This window comes from Periophthalmus magnuspinnatus, chromosome 15 (assembly GCF_009829125.3).
Source record: "Periophthalmus magnuspinnatus isolate fPerMag1 chromosome 15, fPerMag1.2.pri, whole genome shotgun sequence".
Classification (NCBI taxonomy): Eukaryota; Metazoa; Chordata; class Actinopteri; order Gobiiformes; family Gobiidae; genus Periophthalmus; species Periophthalmus magnuspinnatus.
This window is the reverse complement of record NC_047140.1, coordinates 26,627,783-26,647,167: the sequence shown is the minus strand read 5'-3', so window position 1 is coordinate 26,647,167 and position 19,385 is coordinate 26,627,783. Positions and strand designations below refer to the sequence as shown.

General features: G+C 38.6%; 1 protein-coding gene across 2 annotated transcripts; it reads right to left on the bottom strand.

Annotated features, from left to right (window-relative positions):
- Positions 1 to 364: 364 nt before the first annotated feature.
- Positions 365 to 11,578, bottom strand: ercc6 (excision repair cross-complementation group 6). Of its 2 annotated transcripts, none has more exons than XM_055227180.1 (22): positions 11,523 to 11,578; positions 10,770 to 10,977; positions 10,456 to 10,684; positions 10,171 to 10,291; positions 9,979 to 10,096; positions 9,189 to 9,891; positions 8,007 to 8,138; positions 7,712 to 7,870; positions 6,872 to 7,007; positions 6,595 to 6,765; positions 6,336 to 6,512; positions 5,281 to 5,397; positions 4,778 to 4,873; positions 3,904 to 4,122; positions 3,365 to 3,475; positions 2,956 to 3,075; positions 2,710 to 2,804; positions 2,136 to 2,281; positions 1,660 to 2,055; positions 1,425 to 1,590; positions 1,271 to 1,349; positions 365 to 1,178 (listed from the first exon to the last, which is right to left on the bottom strand). In XM_055227180.1, exons 2-22 carry the CDS (start codon positions 10,960 to 10,962, stop codon positions 744 to 746), a joined length of 4,119 nt encoding a protein of 1,372 aa, XP_055083155.1. In that variant the 5' UTR covers positions 10,963 to 10,977; positions 11,523 to 11,578; the 3' UTR covers positions 365 to 743. The 2 variants fall into 2 exon arrangements, with proteins under 2 accessions (XP_055083155.1, XP_055083156.1); XM_055227181.1 differs by having other exon boundaries at positions 612 to 1,178; positions 9,189 to 9,888; positions 11,523 to 11,559.
- Positions 11,579 to 19,385: the final 7,807 nt, after the last annotated feature.

Genomic DNA, 19,385 nt, shown 5'->3' with positions numbered 1-19,385 from the left:
ATTACAGGCGTATAATGGCCAGTTACAGGGCCCCGCGCTATTAAGGCTTTCCCTGGCGTGCAGCGTTTATGTTATTAAAGGGGGAATATAATGATATTTTAGTTATTAAATGCGCGTAATTAATTTATGCACCACAGAAAATAAAGTTGTTATTATGACCTCGGTGAGGTACGTGTAGAAAATTGAAATCAAATAACGGTTGATAACTTTATCCTCATATTTGGTCTAGACAGCTCTGACAATGCGCGCTGTCCGCCTTCTGCATTGTCCTGTAAAGTAAACCACATCTGAATGGACAAAGTTGAGCAGCTTCAGGACATGGTCAACACCACAGTAATTTATAATGAACCAAAGCACTATATCAAACCAAGAACTATTACTAGTTTATTGCAAAATATCACATCCCTCTTGTTACTCTACAACATCCATTTAAATAACATTGACATCTTATATTTTTATCAATGACAAACATGTTTCATGAACAAAGTTGGAAATCACAGAGTAAAATATGGCAAAATTGAGGCATCCATGTTAAAAATTAACTGAGTATAGAACTACTCAGATCAGTGTTTATGTAAACAAGATTTCATTTCAAGTAAGTATCAGGTGCAAAAAAGAACAGTACATAACATGTCACTATATGACATAAACAAATCCTTCCTTCTTAATGATGGATAAACAATGCTATTAACATAAAAGTAGAAAAATAATTATTTGTCATGTACAAACAAGTAGCACTTTCTTTAGCGAAAGTGTGGCTTGAGTTTCCAGAGCCCCTCCTGACCAGCCGTTCGGTGGAAGTCACAGATGCTCCGAAGCAGCTCTCGAAAAACAGGAGCCTGTGCCTGAGTCAGTCGTGGTTTAAAATACTCCAGCACTTCATGAGTACTAGCTTGTCCATCTACGTGGGCCTGGAAGGCTATAAAGTTACGCAGATCAACTAACAGCTCGTCGTGCTCAGTGTGTTGAGCTGGTGGTCCGCTGGTTTGCTGTGCATCAGCTTCCTCTTCCTCTTCCTCGTCTCGTTGGCCAGAGGGGACACTAATGTGATTGCGAGCTCTCATCTTGGCCAACAGGGAGGAGGAGGAGAGGGTGGCAGATGCACCATCATTCTCAGCCTCTCCACTGAAGTGTGCACCAGAACCTGGCTTTTTCGACTTCTTTACAATCGCAGCGTCCTAAAAATACACATTATTGCATTTAATAATATTTTATTGATTTCATATTTAATAATGCAATACAAATATAAACACAGAAGTCAGTAAGTCACCTTGCATTTGGTTGTAGTTGGGACAGACTGAACAGTCGGCTCAATTAGAAGAGAATTATTCTTCTGTCCAAATCTTTTTCTAGAGGGAAAACATAAAAGTATAAATAAAGAAACAAAAGCAACAAAATATTAATTTAAAAACAGAAAATTTCACCTTTGTGGAGGAGTGGAGTTGGTGTAGGAGAGTCTGCACTGCTGACGAGAAACTTTAAGGGCTTTTAAAGCATCTTTGGCGACTCTGTTGGCCTCAGCTTCCACCAGAACGTAGTCAGGGTTGGAGGACTCCATGATGGTGTCATGTTGCATCACACTGTGGATACCTACGAGAAAGTGCTGACAGTCAAGACTAAGCAATAGAAGTCTACAAATTAGGCATTCTCAAAAGTCACCTGATTTTTTGAATAGCTTTGCCAGAACATAATCATCAGATTTCCCCTGGTTGTCTTGATTTTCTTCACCATCAGCCTTCTTATAGTCCCTTTTCTTAACCAGGTGAGATATCCGGTGCCCTTCGAAGCGTGCGTCTCTGGAGTGTTTTCGTTTCTTTTCTGTGCGTCTCGTGCTGTCTTCTGTGTGGCAGTGTTTCCTTTTTGCCTTGTGTTTCTGTGGACTGGTCAATACTGAATCTCTACTTTGGATGTTGTGAGGCAAGTTGTGAGACTCTTTATTGTATAGTGCATTTTTTGACGAGTCTGCATTTGCTGAATGTTGTGTCCTTGTTTGGCTCTGTGCATTAGCGCTTTGTTTTGAGGCTTTCATTGGTGCCTTGACATCTGAGCCAGTACCTATAATGCAAAAACACAGGAAGGTTACGTTATCCTTTAATCACAAAAGTAAATGTTGTAACAATTATGTCAAAATGCACCTGCAAAAATGGCACTAGTTTCTGTTCCCTGAGCACTAGTAGGGTCTGAGAGTGTGAAGAGCTCGTAAATGTCATTGGACTTGAAAAAGCGTCTTTGTTTAGGGTCTTTCAGGACGCGGTTGGTTAGGAACTGCTTGAAGATTTGCCTGAATTAAAAACACAAAGAACATAATTAGATGATTGTGGTTTATTTTGGCTCAGCAGGAATTCCCAGTCCCCTGTCACAGCAGAATACTTAAAGTGATTGAAGAGAAAATTAGTCAACTTTAATATTATAGGTTAAGCTATACAGTGTTTTGTTCTTGCCTTTTGAAATTTGGGTATAGACCTAAAATCAATAAAACATAATTTTAGGACTCCTAGAGTGGTAATTTAATAAAATGCAAAAAGCTTTTCAATTACAGGGCTAGAGAAGATTCGGCAATAATTAGCTATGAACTATATATCAATGTGTAGAATCAATACCACTAAAGAATACAGGGAGAAAACAAAAGATAGAGAAGCAATAATTATGCTTTTATTTGATTGTATGATTTTATTTAGTGTAAATAAACAATATGAAATGCAGTCTGACCTATGATAGATTTTCTCCTCAATGGTCCCCGCAGTCAGCAATCTGTAAATAGTTACTTGCTGTTTCTGACCGATCCTCCATGCCCGCTCACGTGCCTATGATAATGCATTTGGTTATTATGATATGATGATCATCTGAGGCACATTAATATGAATACAACCTTTTCTTGACACATAGATGAAATACATACAAAAATACATCACTGTATATTTTTTCATACTACACTTTATTGGAGTTGGGGCAGACCTGTGTGTCAGTGCTGGGGTTCCAGTCTGGATCATAGATGATGACTCTGTTGGCTCCCGTCAGATTGACTCCCAGACCACCGACTTTTGTGGTCAACAAGAAAATAAAAATGGATTTATCCTGAAAGTGAAATAAGGGAGAAAGAAGCACTGATCATTTGTATTATAAAATACTGTATAATACTAAATGTAATGTATAAACAAAACACACGATGATGATGTTTATCTGACTTAATTTTTAACCCATAGTCAGATGGACTTTATTGACCTACTGACATAAAAAGTGAGTGGTCCCAGTTTAACAGATTGTCAACATTAGTGCCCCCACCCTGGGGTGAGTGGAGTACCTACAGCTTGCCTCAGGAGGGGATTTTCAAAGGAAACAGCTAATAGGGGCGGCTAATCCTTACCTCGTTGTAGCGTGCAATGAGGGGCTGCCGGGACGCTATAGTGGTAGTGCCATCCATCTTCAGGTATGAGTAGTTATTCTCTCTCACAAAGACCTCCAAGATGTCCAACATCTGAGAAACATAAGAGGTGAAGAGATGGCACAGACACAGACTAAGGAGGGGTCTGAGATTTGGATTATCTCTAAAAGGATTAGAGCAGATTAATATTACATGGACAGATACCAACGGGAGACTCTCAGGTTGCCTCTGAGGTATAATCTCATTGGTATTGACTACAACAGCTGGGGCCACACTGACATGTGCCATGTGTGCACATACAACATGGTCTGAACTTTGGAAACAAATAAAACTTAAACATAATTAAATACAAAAAAGCCAATTATTACATAGGAAGATTAGGACTTTCATAATATGTAGGCCTCCGTTTATATCTGGCATATGGCATGGCATCTAGTTGAATTATAAGTAAAATAAATAGACACAATGCCCACCCAAACCACATGTCTGAATGTGATAGTTACATGTATTCTGGTTCTCACCTGTCTGGACTGGGTGAAGAGCAGCACTCTATGACCCTGTTTGAACCAGAGCCGCAGTAGAGACTCCACCACAATCAGTTTGCCCGAGCGTTTCCAGTATCCAAAGTGCTCCTCCTCAGTCAGCTGGTCCTCTGGGATTCCCCTCAGCATCCGGGGGCCGCCCGAGAACAGGTCCGGGTGATTGCAGATCTTTCTGAGAGCAATCAAACCTGAAAAAACCTAAACATTCACATGAATAGGCATAAATCTTAAACAGTACAATACAGTCAGGTGATGTAATTGATACTGAAGAGTGGTATGTTTTACTGTTACACCTTTAAACAAATAAGCGCATTTACTTTGGGCTAGAGAAGTTAGTTACATAATTTATTAACACACAAAAAGGGTGCTTTTCTTGATGAAGGCCCAGTGGTCACTGCATTAGTAATGGTGGTTAATGGACTGAGAGTGACCACTGAATACGCCTGCAAAAATGAGTGTGTGAGCAATTTACTGTGGTAACCTATAGCTGTACAACCACGTCCATTTGGTCAGTAGTGATGAATGGTCAAATATCTTTTCCTCTCGGGTCTGGCTAATGCTGCTGTACAACTTCCTGAAGGGAAATATCTGGAAATATGCTAAAAGCAATTAGATGTTTAACTTAATTCACACACATCATAAAACATGCAATCTAATCTGTACTATGTGGTTTCTATACAGAAGGGAAGCCAAAATTAAATTTGTGGGCTCATGGGTAAAAAAAAAAAATCAATAAGGATGTTTTCCATCAGTTCTTTACATGACTGTAATATATGTGTATTTGTGTGGCAAAAGAAATTGAGCAACATAAAGCACAAATAAACGTGTATATTGACACAATTTATAATCTTACCTGCATGTCTCCATTCAGTATCTGGTAAACCTCTTTCGAATCCAAAAATCCCTGATACACTTGCCGCTGCTCATCTGTTAATCTGCAAAACAGGACCTGTGCAAACAAAGGCCGTGTAAGTGCGGTAATGAGCAGCAAACATCCCCTTTAAAGCCCCTGGATGAAATGAAGTGTGTGAAAAAGAAATTAGAAGGAAGTGGTGTCTTTTTTAGCGCCACACGATCCTCAGGGACCCACTTAATGAGCTGAAGTGGACTGAGAAGTCAACCAGCATCAAGCCAGAGGACAGACCAGAGACCAGAAACCTTAATGAATACCTGCCCGTTTTTCTTTAACATGACTTTATTAGGTGAGTTCACCTGACAATACATCAAATGTAGATTCATCAAACACTCTTTAGATGTGGCAGAAACACTCACACTCATCAGATAAACATGACTTAAAAAGATGAGTTGGTTCAATACCAAGACAAGGGTCAAATGTCTTTCAGGACTGAAGAATACCTGCTCATTCTTGTCAGGAAGAGACAAGTTGGCCTTAACGTCTGCCTTCATTCTCCGGAGCAGGTAAGGATTTATGGTGTCTCTCAGTACACATGCACATTTATAGGCGGTCTGAACCTGTAAACAAACAAGAAGAGAATTAACCCTCTAAGCAGAACGTTATCAACAAACTGCTTCAAAACACACACATAATTTAGTTTAGTCTCTTAAACAACACCTCAACATCTGTCATGTGGGTGTTTCCTGGGGCTGGACTGTTGTTGAGCCCTATTCCAGCAGCCCATCATCTTGCTGTCCCTCTCAGCACAAAGAGCCATTAAACATTGATCAGAGCACTGTATTCTTAGGGGACAAAATCCCTCCCTTTCACGACTAGTGTTGGTCAGTAGTACAGTAGTAAAGTGGGCAGGAGTCATAGCCTTGGCAGGGAATACAGATGGCCTGCTACACCCCATCCACGGCCAGTGCTAAAGGCCAGTTAGCTTTAAACATTAACTCACTGGGGGTCCACAAAGGCATCAAAGAGACACCAAAGAAGCCTGGAGGGGACAATTTCAGTGGGATTAAGTCATAATGGAAGTAAAGTAAAAACAGCAGCTGACCCAGTAATCATTGCTACTGTATTTATGTATTCAGCTCAACTCAAAAGGCCAGTCTACTGTATCCATCCAGGCCTGCTCTGTCTGAGTATAAAGCAGCAGAGCACAGCTCTCTCTGACCATTTAATAACATTAATAATTAGTAAAGGTTTTTATTATCGACAGCGGAAGGAGCATCAATAGCTGGCTTAAATAATTAAATCCATACAGTCAGTGGGTTATTAACGATTGGACACTAATGACAAAGGGCCACAATTTAGCTCACTGCCGTCTACTTTAGCCCCCTCTTTCCACACACCAGGGATTCGGTTATGTTTCTATACACTTACATTATGTTACTCAGTACTAAATGCACTGGTATTCACATTCCACTTGTGTTTACATTATATAGTACTGTATTGTACACAGTAGTTTATTGTATATTAACAAATATACTGGTATAGATGGTATTTTTACCTGAACAGGTGAGGCATTGCTGTATCCACCCATAGTGATTGGCACAGAAAACTGCTCCATAAACACAGGCAGTGTCCCCAGTTTACCAGGAAAGACAAAGTCAAAAAGAGACCACAGCTCTTTCAGATTGTTCTGCATGGGGGAGCCTGACAGAATGAACCGGTGAGGAGTGCGAAACTAAAACAAATTTATAAAAGAAGAGTAGGATCAGGTTAAACTCTGTCCATAGCAGAATAAACAGCTTTGATTAGTAAAGCACCTGTTTGCAAGCCACAGTAACTCCAGCATTTGGATTTCTGATTTTATGGCCTTCATCCAAAATGATGTAGTGCCAATCATAGCGCTGTAATATGTCCTGCATGTTCCTCACGGCTGAGTATGAGGTTATCAGGATACCATGACAAGAGGCAATCTCTGGAACAAGTTTCTCCTGCAATGAAATAAAACATTTGACTGAATAGAAAGAGGCTCAGTGTTCATTTGAACAGATCTCTGGTGCCCTCCAGAGGAAATAATATCAAACATGAGGCACTCACCTTGTTACTTGTGAAAGAACCAGTTTCATGAAGGACAGCTACTCGAAAAGGGGGCCACCAGGTGTGAAACTCCTTCACCCACTGGTGCATTACAGTTGCTGGACAGACTATTACAGTAGGCCCCAGACCAGCATACCTACAACCAAATAAACTGTGTGATCATATTCTTTAAAACATTTATAGACAAATTCTTGTTTCTGGTTATTTTTTGTATCACTATATATTTTACTTTTTATGCTACAATTGTCACTTTGTATGGCTGGTTTTGTATAAATCTATTAGAATGGGTATTATTGAAACAGAAAGGCTTGATACAAATGTTTTACAAGGGTTTATTTGTACAGAATTGTGTGAAGCTCTTGTCAAACTGAGCTTTGTCAACACACACACTAATGGGCTGGTATGAACCTCTGCTTGGGAAAAGCTATTGATACTGGGCCATAATTGAGTTTGCAAGCAATCAATTTGTGGGCGTCTATAGAAGACAGAGTATTGATCACAAGGGAAGCTCCACCCTCTAAATGCACGGTGTTGTACTGTGCAGTAAAAGCACATTATTACCATCAGTGCATCATCTTTTCAGGGCCTAATTTATTGCCCTGCACCTGCTTCAACCACAGTTTAAAAGACTGAAAATTTGTTGAGTGTTCACAAGGAGACACAACTGAACACTCTGCACACATACAGATTTCTCTGATGTCTGCAGTAAGAAAGTGAAGAGTCTGATAATTGAAACATGTTTAATAATTCAGATGAACACTCTCAAGCCGAACTTCCCTGATCAAATATTCATACCATACAGACACACAGTCGCGGCCCACAGATTGTGTTGGTGCGTACCTGTAGTTAGACCCTCGAGTCCGAAGTTTGCTGTAGCTCAAACCGGCCAGAAAGCTGATGACCTGGATGGTCTTGCCCAGCCCCATTTCATCTCCAAGAATACCCCCCGCCTGCTGACAGTGGAGCTCCCACAGCCAGCGCACCCCTGTCTGCTGGTATCTAAGTGCACAGAAAAAGGGATGCATTATATTTATGTTAGTAATATTAAAATAGAAACTGCCTGTTGGATGCCAAACAAAGTTGTATACCACATGAAAAGCTTTGATGATAAAAAGTTGGGGAAAGTGGAACTTACTTGTAAAGTTTCTTCCAGAGAAATCCAGGTACTTTGAACCCCTCATCAAATTCAGCATCACTGTCATCTGTGACCTCCTCGTCTCTCTCTCTTCTCTCCTCCCTTTCGCGAAGGCGCTGACGTTTCCATTTTCTAATTAAGAATAAAAATTTTAGTGAGCAAACTTTCATAAAGCCACTAATCCTTAATACTGCTTAAAAACATTTAAATGTTGTTAATGTGTCATTTATTTTCTAGCAATATTTCTCTAATAACAGGTTATTGTAGGTCTTGCTCACTTTGCCAAGTGCAGAGCCAGACGTAGTGAAATCTGTGGTTTATTTTAGAATCTGCCTACAATGGTGTATCGATAGCAAATGTTTTGAGCTGCAGGTATTTCCCTTGAGTTGGGAGCTTTTAGAGCAAAAAGGAAATGTAAAGGAGTTTTAAGAGTGCGGAAAAGAGGGCAGTTAGAGCCACAGTCGTCGCACAGCAAATGAAGATTGATACAGACAATTAGTAGTGAGAGTTCCCCAGAAAGGTGTGAGGTGGATAGGATAAGAATCCATCTTCATTTGGGCCTGGTCCTGTCACCCTGCCTCAGTACTGGTCCTTTAGCTAGGCCTGGGAGACCACACTCTCTAATTAAGTCAAGACTAAGCATTGGTTCAGTTAATTACACTTTTCTGCCCCCTCTCCACCCCACCCAACTACAAATACTGCCCAGTCTAATAATATCATTCTTCATATGAGCTAGCCTCACCATCCACGCCATGTCTGTGCTGGTGAATTGACATTCAATCACTGTACTGTAGGAAAAAGGACACATGCCAACACAATTTATTTGGCTGCTATAAATATGAAATCTCATTAGGGTTGCTCTTCCATTAATTTGAGCATTAGGGTGAGTGTATAAAACCATGTGCGGGAGGATAATTAGGCCGATGTGAGTGCAGAGAAAGAAGTCCAACAGGGAGTGAATTTGCTTAGTCAAGAAACAGCTGCCAATCTCATCTGGGATTAGTGCTCCCACTGCATGAACAGCCAGAACAGACCAACTGCATTCTTCTGAACTGATGGGAATAACAATGGCACACTCGCACTGCACCCCTAAAGACCTAATCAGGTGTTTGTTAAACTGGGTAAAGACATGGAAAAGTATTGTACACATTTCTAGCATTTCTAAAAGTCATAGTTTCCTACCTTATTCTCTGTCTATAGTATTCAATATCTCCATCATCTTTAAATCTCTTTGCTTTGCTCTTCTTCTCACAGTCTTCATCTGAACTCTCAGGACTAAACTCCTCATCACTTTCATCTTTCACTTTCTTCCTCCCTTTGCCCATTATCTTCCTTTTGTATGGTTTTAACTCATATTCTTCATCATCGTCTTCACCATAGCCCTCCTCCATAGCCTCTCGATCCTCTTGGTCCGGGTCCATGCACTCATCACTCGGCACATACTCTGATCCCTCACTGTCAGTTTCTCCATACTCATTTTTATGTTTTCGGTTTTGTTTTGGAATTGTTGGATCAGTCTTTGGCCGAGCTTTGGGATGAGCTTTCAAAGCTGTTATTTGAAGTTTACGTATCTTCTTTTTGAGCTTCTTATCTTTTGGGGATAATGTTTTGGTTTTGATCTTGACTCCATTTGTGTTGTAGTTTGAGGTATGTTTTTTCTTTAACATCGGTGGCTTCTTTCTTTCTGTTGCAAGTTTGGCTTGATCAGCCAAGTATTGGTCAAAGGCAGAGTTTTCAGCTAGCATCACTTTTCGGGGCTCCTTCTTTTCCTCTTTTTGTGGGATCCGAGTCCCAAATGGTGTCATGTGTCCTTTGCGAATAAGTTCCTCCCACTCTGTCTCTTGCGCTGGCATAAGCATACTGCCAAGCGTGGAAGGGCCAGCTTCTAGTTTAAGGCAAACATACAAGTTTATGAATGTAACAATGGAAAAATGTTTTCAAAACATATTCCACAATAGAACACTGTTTCTACCTTCTTCTGCATCCTCTTCTTCAGCTAAGAGCTCAAGTTCAAGTTTCAGAGAGTCGTCTCCACCCAGAATGGCCTGGAGTCTTTTTTGTTTGGCTCTTATTTTCTTCAGCTGTTTTTCCTAAGATCAAATGGCTTTTGAATAAAGCAGGCCTATACACCAAGCAAACAAAGTAAACTAGAGTGTGAGGTTACCTTATTCTCTTTTTGTCGTTTCACAGATTCAATCTTTCTGCTGATATCTTTGCTGGAGGCAGCATAAGGTCTGAGCTGATCAATTATCTTGTTGATATGTTTTAATTCGATTGTGATTGACCTTAAAGCATAAACAAAATAGAGGAGATTATTTGGAACACAAAAATACAGAAGTAACAGTTTTAGTTAAATTTGTATCAAAATATATGGTATCATATTCATTTGAGGTGGTTTATGAAAAAGGATAAATCAGGGATTCTGTGAACTTTTCATTTAACCTTTTACCTGACATCATCCAGTACCGACTCGTACTCTTTTTCTGCCTCTGCTTTAGCAGAAGCGCGACTTGCTTCCTGAATGGCTTCATCCACCTGTTGAAGCACACCTTGCTCCAGTACCTCCTGATCATAGACTGCCACACCAAGGCCCTGCAGCTCGTCTGCCCCTGAACTGGCAGATGCTGCCTGGATTCGCTGTCTGTTAATGTGCAGTAAGGCCCCAGACCGTTTTGATCCTAAAAAAAAGATGTATTTATATTTTTTTAAATATATGCTTTATGCCGATTTTGTTTGTTATTTTTAATTGGTGTCTAAACATACCAGGTCCCTCCTCTGACCCTGAACTGGCAGGATATGTGGCAGCAGACTCGGAGCCTTGGCTGCTCTCTGGAAAAGGGAAGGAGGCTGTGCCCCCTGCGGCCCCATCCTCCTCTGTCCCGCCCAGGGTGAGAGCCGCACTGACCGGGCTGGAGAGTGAGGCAGGGGCTTGGTCCTCCGTACCCTCAGCTGGCATTGTGCAGCTGCAGGCCTGTGTCAGTCACATGTCAAAACGTCAACGGAACAGCACCTGTCTGGTCATTTACAATCTATATACAACAGCCAATCAGAGATGCATTACGAACAACAATCTACTACAAGCAATTTATACAGTAAAAGTACTATATTATTTGTGTCAATTTCACACAGTTAACAAGTAACTGTTATGAGGATGGTGTATGGTTAAGGTTTGGGTAATTGTGATTTTAATTAATTTCTCAGACAAAGACATATCAACAATACTTCCAATTAAACAAACCACGAAAAATCATATATGTTGTGGACTGCGACATGACAACAAAATACAGTGTGTTATATTATATATAATCTCCATAAAACGCCCTTTGTTTACGTGGCTAACATGCTAAGCTAACACAAGCAAAGCACCAGCTGAGCATTTAAAGAGACCGTGGTCCGTGTGCGACACAATTTGACCAAAAGACCGATGTATAGCAACCAAACATGTATCGATAATAACTCGTATTATTATACTATGATTTTAAAAGGAAAGGGATAGTAAATACATTCATTACTTACAAAACGAGCAGTTACACAAGCATCACTAGCTGCTTTTCATAACATGTTGAAGAGCTTCCTGGTTTCCGGTGACAAGAAACTGCGCCCCCTGCTGGTCCACACGCCTCTGTCCTTTCGCCTGTAGGTGGAGCCACAACATTAGATTTTGTATTTGAGGGACACGAACACAGATTTGAGTCACACCAGCTGCTTGCATGCACACCAAAAAACATTACCAGATATCTGGAGTATTGAAATGTTATGTAAACAATGAGATCTGACGTGGATAATCTGCTTTCTTCTGATTGCTCACACCAGTGCAGGTTTAGCAAGAAAAATTATGCAATAAAAGGGCAAACTATCGTGGGAAAGTAAAAGATAAAGGGAAAAATGTTCAGGATATATAGTTATTTTAAAACTATTTGTACTTCGTCTTCCAAATGCAACTCAAATGTTACTCTAAAAAGATGATACATTGTACATGTTAACACACACCAAACTCATCTAATTAGTAATCTGATTATTCTAAAGATTCGATTTTTACTGGCCATGTAAATATACGACATGATTCACACACAATCTATGGTGCCTAAGATGTGTCACTAGGAGCACATTAAGTTAATTTTAAAGATGCACTATGTAACTTCTGGTTGAGAGTTTTCCACCTGCTTGTTGTGTCCATGGAAATGTAATAGCTTTACCTCAAATGTTCCAAGGTACCATCTGTCTCCATAGAGGCAAACACTGCCAATCCAAGTTACAGGCCAGATCTGTGAGGCAAACCTGCTCACAAAGAATGCATCTTTTTCAAAGAATTATTTAGCAATAAGATCATATAACCACTATAATAGCAATATAGATTTGTTTAATGCCACACTGTGGAACACTCAAGGTAAAGCAATAACATCTCCATGAAGAGAAGTGGGTGGTGGACCTCCAGTTACATTGTGCACATTTAATTAAGATTATGGCTTCTGTATGACTTTGTGTAATTTTGAATCATTGTTTATTTCTTTTCTCAAACAACTCTATAATTTTACAATTATGTGAAGAGTACAGTGCCAAGAAGTCTAATGCACATCATTTGAAAGTTTATTTTTTTAGTCATGGAAAAATAAAGAAAGGCTTTAGTTAAAATATTTCTTCTTTTCCACCATAATGAAACTGCATTGCTGAGAGACTATTTCTGTTACCTTTGACTTTCACATATTAAAACTGAGTGCAAAAACTTTCTTTGCTTAGAAATGAGGGTCACCTCCACTGGTCTCCATTGCCTTTTGACTATGTAGCCTATATCTGTGAACTTACAGCACCAGTAACCTCAATAAGCCCTGCATTTACTCACAAATAAACAATGTTTTCAGACAGGCGACCATGTAGAAGGGGCCCGATGGAATGTAAATGGACTGTATTCAACCTTAGTCTTCAATGTGCTTTTAATTTATACCCAAAATATTATCACAGGGTTCAGACAAACATGCAGTTAACAGACCCCACACATGTAGAAATTTATAGAGTGGCAGACATGACTATATTTGTGGACATGGGTTTGTGTTTACAGTGTTGGAGTCAGTTTCTTAATATGCAAAGGGTCAGTGCATTTATAGGCTGTAAATCCCTGTGACCGCAGTATATGATGTTCACACTGCTGCCGTCTGTCACCATGTCATGACCAGTGGTGGAAGAAGTACTCTATTTTGTCACTTAAGTAAAAGTACAGATACCGGAGCAAAAAAATACTCAAGTAAACATAAACATATCACATGGAAAAATCTATTGAAGTAAAAGTATTAAAGTACCTGTTTAAAAATGTACTTGGAGATTAAAATGTAAAAGTGTTAAGCTTTTTAATAATAACTCTTTAAAGTTAATGATTTTGATAAAGATTTGTGCTGAATTTTGTTCAACAGAAACATTTGAACCAATATTTTTTTCTAACTGTTTTTATTTGTATATTTTTGGCTTTGCTCTCAGACAATCATAAAAAAAATACTTAAAAATAGTAAAAGTAAAAAGTACAGATAGTAAAAGTTAAAAGTACTCACTTTAAAATGTACATAAATAAATTACAGATACCTAAATATATACTTACTTTTTTTCTTTCTTATGCTCCTCAGCTGGTCATGACAGTACAATAACAACAGGAGAAATGAGATGTAGGTAGGGAGTAGGAGTATGGCACATATATGGAGACATCAGTAATTTTGACATTTTGCAGAAAAATTGGGTAGAGCTATATCTTATAAATAGACCTATATCTTCTACTTCTTTCAACCAATCTCCTCCTCCTCAAAAGGCTCTGTCTGACCTGTGCTATCAGCTGTCTAGAGCGTGAATTATTGTCACAGATCTATCTCATTTATGTTACAAAAAAATCAAATATGTGTGTACCTCCTGTTATTATAACATTGATTGCTATGTTTTATTGTTAGTTGTTAGTTAGTTGCAGATCTGCTACAAATAGAAATAACATTTTTTTTTTTTCCATTTTCTGTTTTTGGTACCTTTTTCTATGCAAGTTTTTTTCATCCATGTGTCACAATACTCAAAACTATTTTTACTAAGGCAACTACATGTATTTAGTGATGTGAATATCTTCTTGAATAAATCATTACAGTTTTCTCTCATGCATCCATATTGGCACTAAAAATTGTCTTCCATGTGTTTCTGTGTGTGTGTCTGCTTGTCATTACAGGGGTGTTTATCCGGGTGCCCAACTCACTGCCCTGCCACAGGCCTGGTCCAGCTGCTTGTGATTTCAGACAGCAGCAGGTGGGTGCCCATAACACAAACATAGCAACAGCTCTTAATCAGCAACTTCCATCTCAGGAGTAGAATTAGTGGTACTAGTGACAGAGTACTAACACTAATAGCAGAAGTAGTATTTGTAAGAGTAGCAGCAAAACGCTTGGTGGTGCGGCTCCAGCTCCCACAGATGAATGCTGCCATTGTGTCCTTGTGCAAGACACTTAACCCACCTCGCCCCCAGTGTCTGCGTACACTGATGTATGAGTGTGTGTGTGAATGGTTGAGTGTTTCCTTGATGTAAAGCACTTTAAGTTCCTTGGTGGAAAAGCTCTATACAAACATGTGACCATTTACCGTTTACTCATTTGTGGTAGACTTAATAGTTGTTGTTAGTAGTTTATTAACCTGTATTTAACCACATTAGACAAACCCAATGAGATCTAGATCGAGACTGACTCTCAAAGAAGTCAGCTCAGAGTTGCAGTAGAGGTTGTAGTAGTAGTAGTAGTCCTAAGTAGTTGACTTAGTAGCCTTGTAAAAACATTAGGAGTGTTAGCCTAGCACTAAAAGCTGGAAAAGGAGCAGCAGCATGGGTAACACCAGTAATTGTAGTAGTCAAATAGAACAATCGTATCATTGTAGTGGTAGAAGGAATAACAGAGATTATTTTTCTAATCTAAAAAATACACATAATCAAATGGTTTGGCCAATACCACAATTTTTATTTGTGTATAAGTTGTAAATTTGGCTCAGTAAGTTGACACCAAAATCAGCGTGTACAACCTCAGACTCAGCAGGAACAAACCCCAGCAGAAAGGATCACGGAGAGAGCTGTGTGCTGTAGCGACACTTTACATAAACCAAAACCCACAATGCAGTTCTGTGTACTGAGAACAGTTTCACATAGAGGATGTGTGCATTTGAATCCGTCTTAAATCTCCCCAAAGTATGCATTACTGTTCAGTTACTGTTCAATGATATGTCTTAGCTCAGATGTGGCCTGGAGGGACTGTAGACCACAACAATGGGATCTGGCCTGTTTCAGTGATATACAGTGGCGGCTCTGCTCTGACTCAGAAGATGACTGAAGCTGAAAGAGAAATAGGAGGACAATCAACATCACTGGAATGTGCTCAAGTAATGTGGATTTTTGTAATGTAAGAATAAGTGATAGCGATGGAAAATAACAAGAAGATTCCATCTCACCAGCTTTAGCCTCATCACAAGAGTAAGTGTTTTTAAGGTCGTGGTTTTATGCAGATTAAAAACACAGGCCACATTCATGAGGGAAAATAGTTTGTGGGTCCCATCTGTAATGTCGAGTGAAAGTTAGTCGTAGCTGTTATGACTGAAAAGCAGACCAAAACATGTTCATTAAGGACAAAGCTAAACAAAGTTAAGAGTTCTGTGTTTTTGTAACTTTTTAAAAAACTTCTTACTACTTCATCAACTACTTTGATGATGTTCTCTATTTTTAAAGATGTGGAAAAGAAAGAGCACTTTACTAAATATATACAAAATGAATAGACTCAACTAATGACTGACTAGAAATAAGAAAAAAATAAGAAAAAATACCTTCTACTATGAACTAAAACTGGGAAAAAATACAGCAAAAATATAAGCTATTAATATACAAGGGAAAAAGTGCCCAAACATAACAGTAGAATTATTAGTTGCAATGTCTCTCATACTAGAAATAGCTGTATTATAATATTAGTGCTATTATGCATATTGTATCATGACAAATACTCCTTTTACTTTGCGTACACTCAAAACATCTTTACATTTTTGTTGTACTTTACTCTGTTGTATAGCTGATGTTATTTCACCCACATGAGACACATGTTTCAGCTTTATCGTTTCTTTTCTTCATAGAAAATCCAAAAACATCACAACTAAATGCCCTGATTTGGTGCCACAACCTTTACTACTGCTTAATAATGTTTTTAAGGACATAAAAAGTCAGTTACTCACAGTGATTGGCTTATTCAAAAACAGTACATTAATAAGTTACATCATGAGGATACATTTGTTATTTTGTCACTATTATCGTGTGTTATTTGTTTATGTGAAATGAGTTGTACGCAAAATTTGCAAAAGCGTTTGATTTATTGCTAGAAGGCCTCAAGGGAACAATGAATTTGGATGGAGCTGGTGGCTTAGGTCAGGTCAAGTCTCAAGTTCAAAATCCATTGCTCCTTTCAAAATATTAGGAGATAATCTTAGGACCCTTTCTGGGAATAGGAAGCACATTTTGGCAGCTCCACAGTTTTACTATTAAATGAAAAATCTCCCTAAATAATGTTTTTTTGGCTTTGGATTTGGACTAGTTTTAAATTTATTCACGTCCTGTATGCTTTTCTCAAGAGTAATGCTTTGCTTATAGATCTCTGCTTAAACAAAGTGGAATTTAAATTGGAGGTTCTGGTTGTAACACTAGCTTGCGTCGGTTTATGTCTTCTCATATGTATTCAAGGAAAAAAAGCATGTATTGATACTGAACAGGGAGCTTTACGAGTCTGGGGACCTCTGTCTTTTGTCCATCACTTTGTCCTTCATCTGCTGCTGTCTCTGTCTGACACTGATTTACACCAGGTCTATGAGGACTCAGACTGCATTTTGGGGGGTTTTTGAGGGATTGATTTACTCCAGGTTAGCATCACAGGGTGTTGCGGGTCTGAGACTGGCCCCCCATCTGTTAAAAGGGGTCATAAATTAGTTGAAAGCTTTGTTAGCAAAAGACTTCTTCCTTTGCTTTCCGTCTGCCACACTTTATCCATGTTGGTGTGGCCTCTGTCTGTGCTGGGTCTGATTAGTAAACTCCAGGAACTCCAGGGGCTTAATACTTGTCTCCAGTGATGCTGAGGAGGTGGCTCTTTGTCAGTAGATGGACACCCTTGTTGTTGTCTGATGTTCAGTTTTTCATTCCCCTCTGTCATCGTAGACTTTTCTATAGACAGATCATTTGAAAGTAATGATTATCTCAAGTCTATAACTATAAATCGTTCATACTCACAGCTGAAGTTGTGCTGCATTAGTATTTGCAAATTGTCTTATACCCTTTAACTTTTTTATTGTTAGTTATATATGTAATCGTATAGACCTTTATTCCACAAACCTAACTTATCCGATCATACCGCATTATTGAGTTGCCAAATATGATTCTTTTAACCTTCATTGACAAACAAAATTATTAACAATGACAACCCCTCAAAATCTAACATCGAGTTTATCAAAGTATCCTCACCCCAGAAACCACTGTATGTTACTGAATAACCCTGTAGTACATTCAAAAGCCAGTTTATAGGTGACTTACATGGCTCTCCGTTTTCACATTTCATGATTTTTGGATCCAACAGGATCTTGGCAAACCTAAATCCCATGATTACTTTGCTTTTTTGTATCATATTAGTAACTGAGAAGTGCATTGAATTTATTCCGTCAAGGTTAGGATGAAATAAGTTTGTGACCCCCATGTGATGTTCTTTGATTCCAAACTACAGATTTATGTTGTGAGTTTGTTCTCCAAAAACTTCACTGAGTCCAGCTCTGAAATGGAACAAGAGCCAGAGTCCAGAGCCTTATATCCACAATGCAACACAATCCAAAATCATCAAGACCAAATGACCAGAGACTTGTCTGCAAGAAAAATACACAACTTATGGGTTGGTGGTCAGACATTATGAGTCCAATTGGAATACAAGTCAATGGATCAGTAATAACATAGGAATAGTGTATGAAAATATTTTCTGTAAAATGTATAACCTGGGAGATATGAGAAGTATTTATGATCTTATCCCAATGACAATATGCATCATATCATGAATCATATCACTGTATTTCTCTGTTTTATAGCAGCTCTACAGTCCTTCTATCAGTCTCTCTCTGAATGATTGACATGGAGATTTGACTAAAATCTCAAGGCACTATGTTTACATCATGAATTCTAATAATTATTATATATTAACTTGTGTAGGCTACTTATGGCTTTGGCCAATTTTACATTTACATTTAATTTTGAATATGAAGATCGCTAAAACAATAAAACTAGTGTTTCCCAATTACCTTTTATTTTGCATTTTCATGTGTCTTTATTTATACAGGGAGAGTCCAGTGAGAGCACCAGACCCCCCTTTTCATGAGCACTCTGTTCAAATACAGAACAATACAAACAAAACAAATAGCTGCATAGGTCCATTTAAAACATTAACAGGAGCAGGTTTAAGTATAAATGTTTATCACCAGATTATTAAACTGCATTTGTGTCAACAAAGTTTTGCATGCCCTTGAAATATATTCAATGTTCGGGAAGTTTTTTTCATATTTCATTTCTAGTGTGGCCAGTTTTTAGACGCAGACAATCATGACATCTTGTTTTAAAAGTTCCTGTATAATAGTTCAACAAACAAGTGGGATGTTCAGGCAGTGTATGAAGTAGTGTCTTATAAATATATTTTACACAGTGTTGCTCTCGTCTGACAGATTGTGATGGCCAACCATCTTTTTCATAGAGCACTCAGTAATGTGTTTTAGATTGAAATGAAGGACTGAGTGAAAGACTGTATCTAAAGGTTTCAAACAAGAGGCTGAAGTCTGCATATAGATTATATTATTATCTCCGTAATCCAGTACAGGAAGAAATGAACAATTTATTTTCTGTAATTCAATGCCATCCAAGATTTGTTTCTATAATTTAATGATCATTTTGATTTTAAATTGTTACATATTCCAAGATATATATGTTAACGGACACGTTTTTGTCAAGCCAAAAGCCAAGATATTTATAGGTGGTGACTCTTTAAACCCTATTTTGAGGAAGAGCATGCATTGGGCACACTATTCAAAATTGGGTCAATATGACATAATAATAAGGAACAAAAACAGGTGAAAATGTTCCACCTACATTTTGATGATATTTTTGATATCCCATTTGCATTCAATTTGCTGTTTGAATTCCTTCAAATATATTTTATTCTATATAGTCACATTCTTCGATACAAAAGACGGATCTAACATGGAAAATATTATTCCCTGCTGATGCTAAATGCGTTTCCTTCGCCATCACTGTCCTTCCTTCCTACTTTTGTTTTGGCATTCTCATAATCCTTTCTGGACAAACTGAGCTATAAACACATT

What these genes read in the sequence shown, in the direction of transcription:
- ercc6 (XM_055227180.1), bottom strand. Translation starts at nt 10,962, where the DNA reads ATGCCAGCTGAGGGTACGGAGGACCAAGCCCCTGCCTCACTCTCCAGC. An exon ending in AACGACAAAAAGAGAATAAG is followed by an intron (nt 10,097 to 10,170) that starts GTAACCTCACAC and finishes ATTTGATCTTAG; the next exon opens with GAAAAACAGCTGAAGAAAAT. An exon ending in AACTCCACTCCTCCACAAAG is followed by an intron (nt 1,350 to 1,424) that starts GTGAAATTTTCT and finishes TTTTCCCTCTAG; the next exon opens with AAAAAGATTTGGACAGAAGA.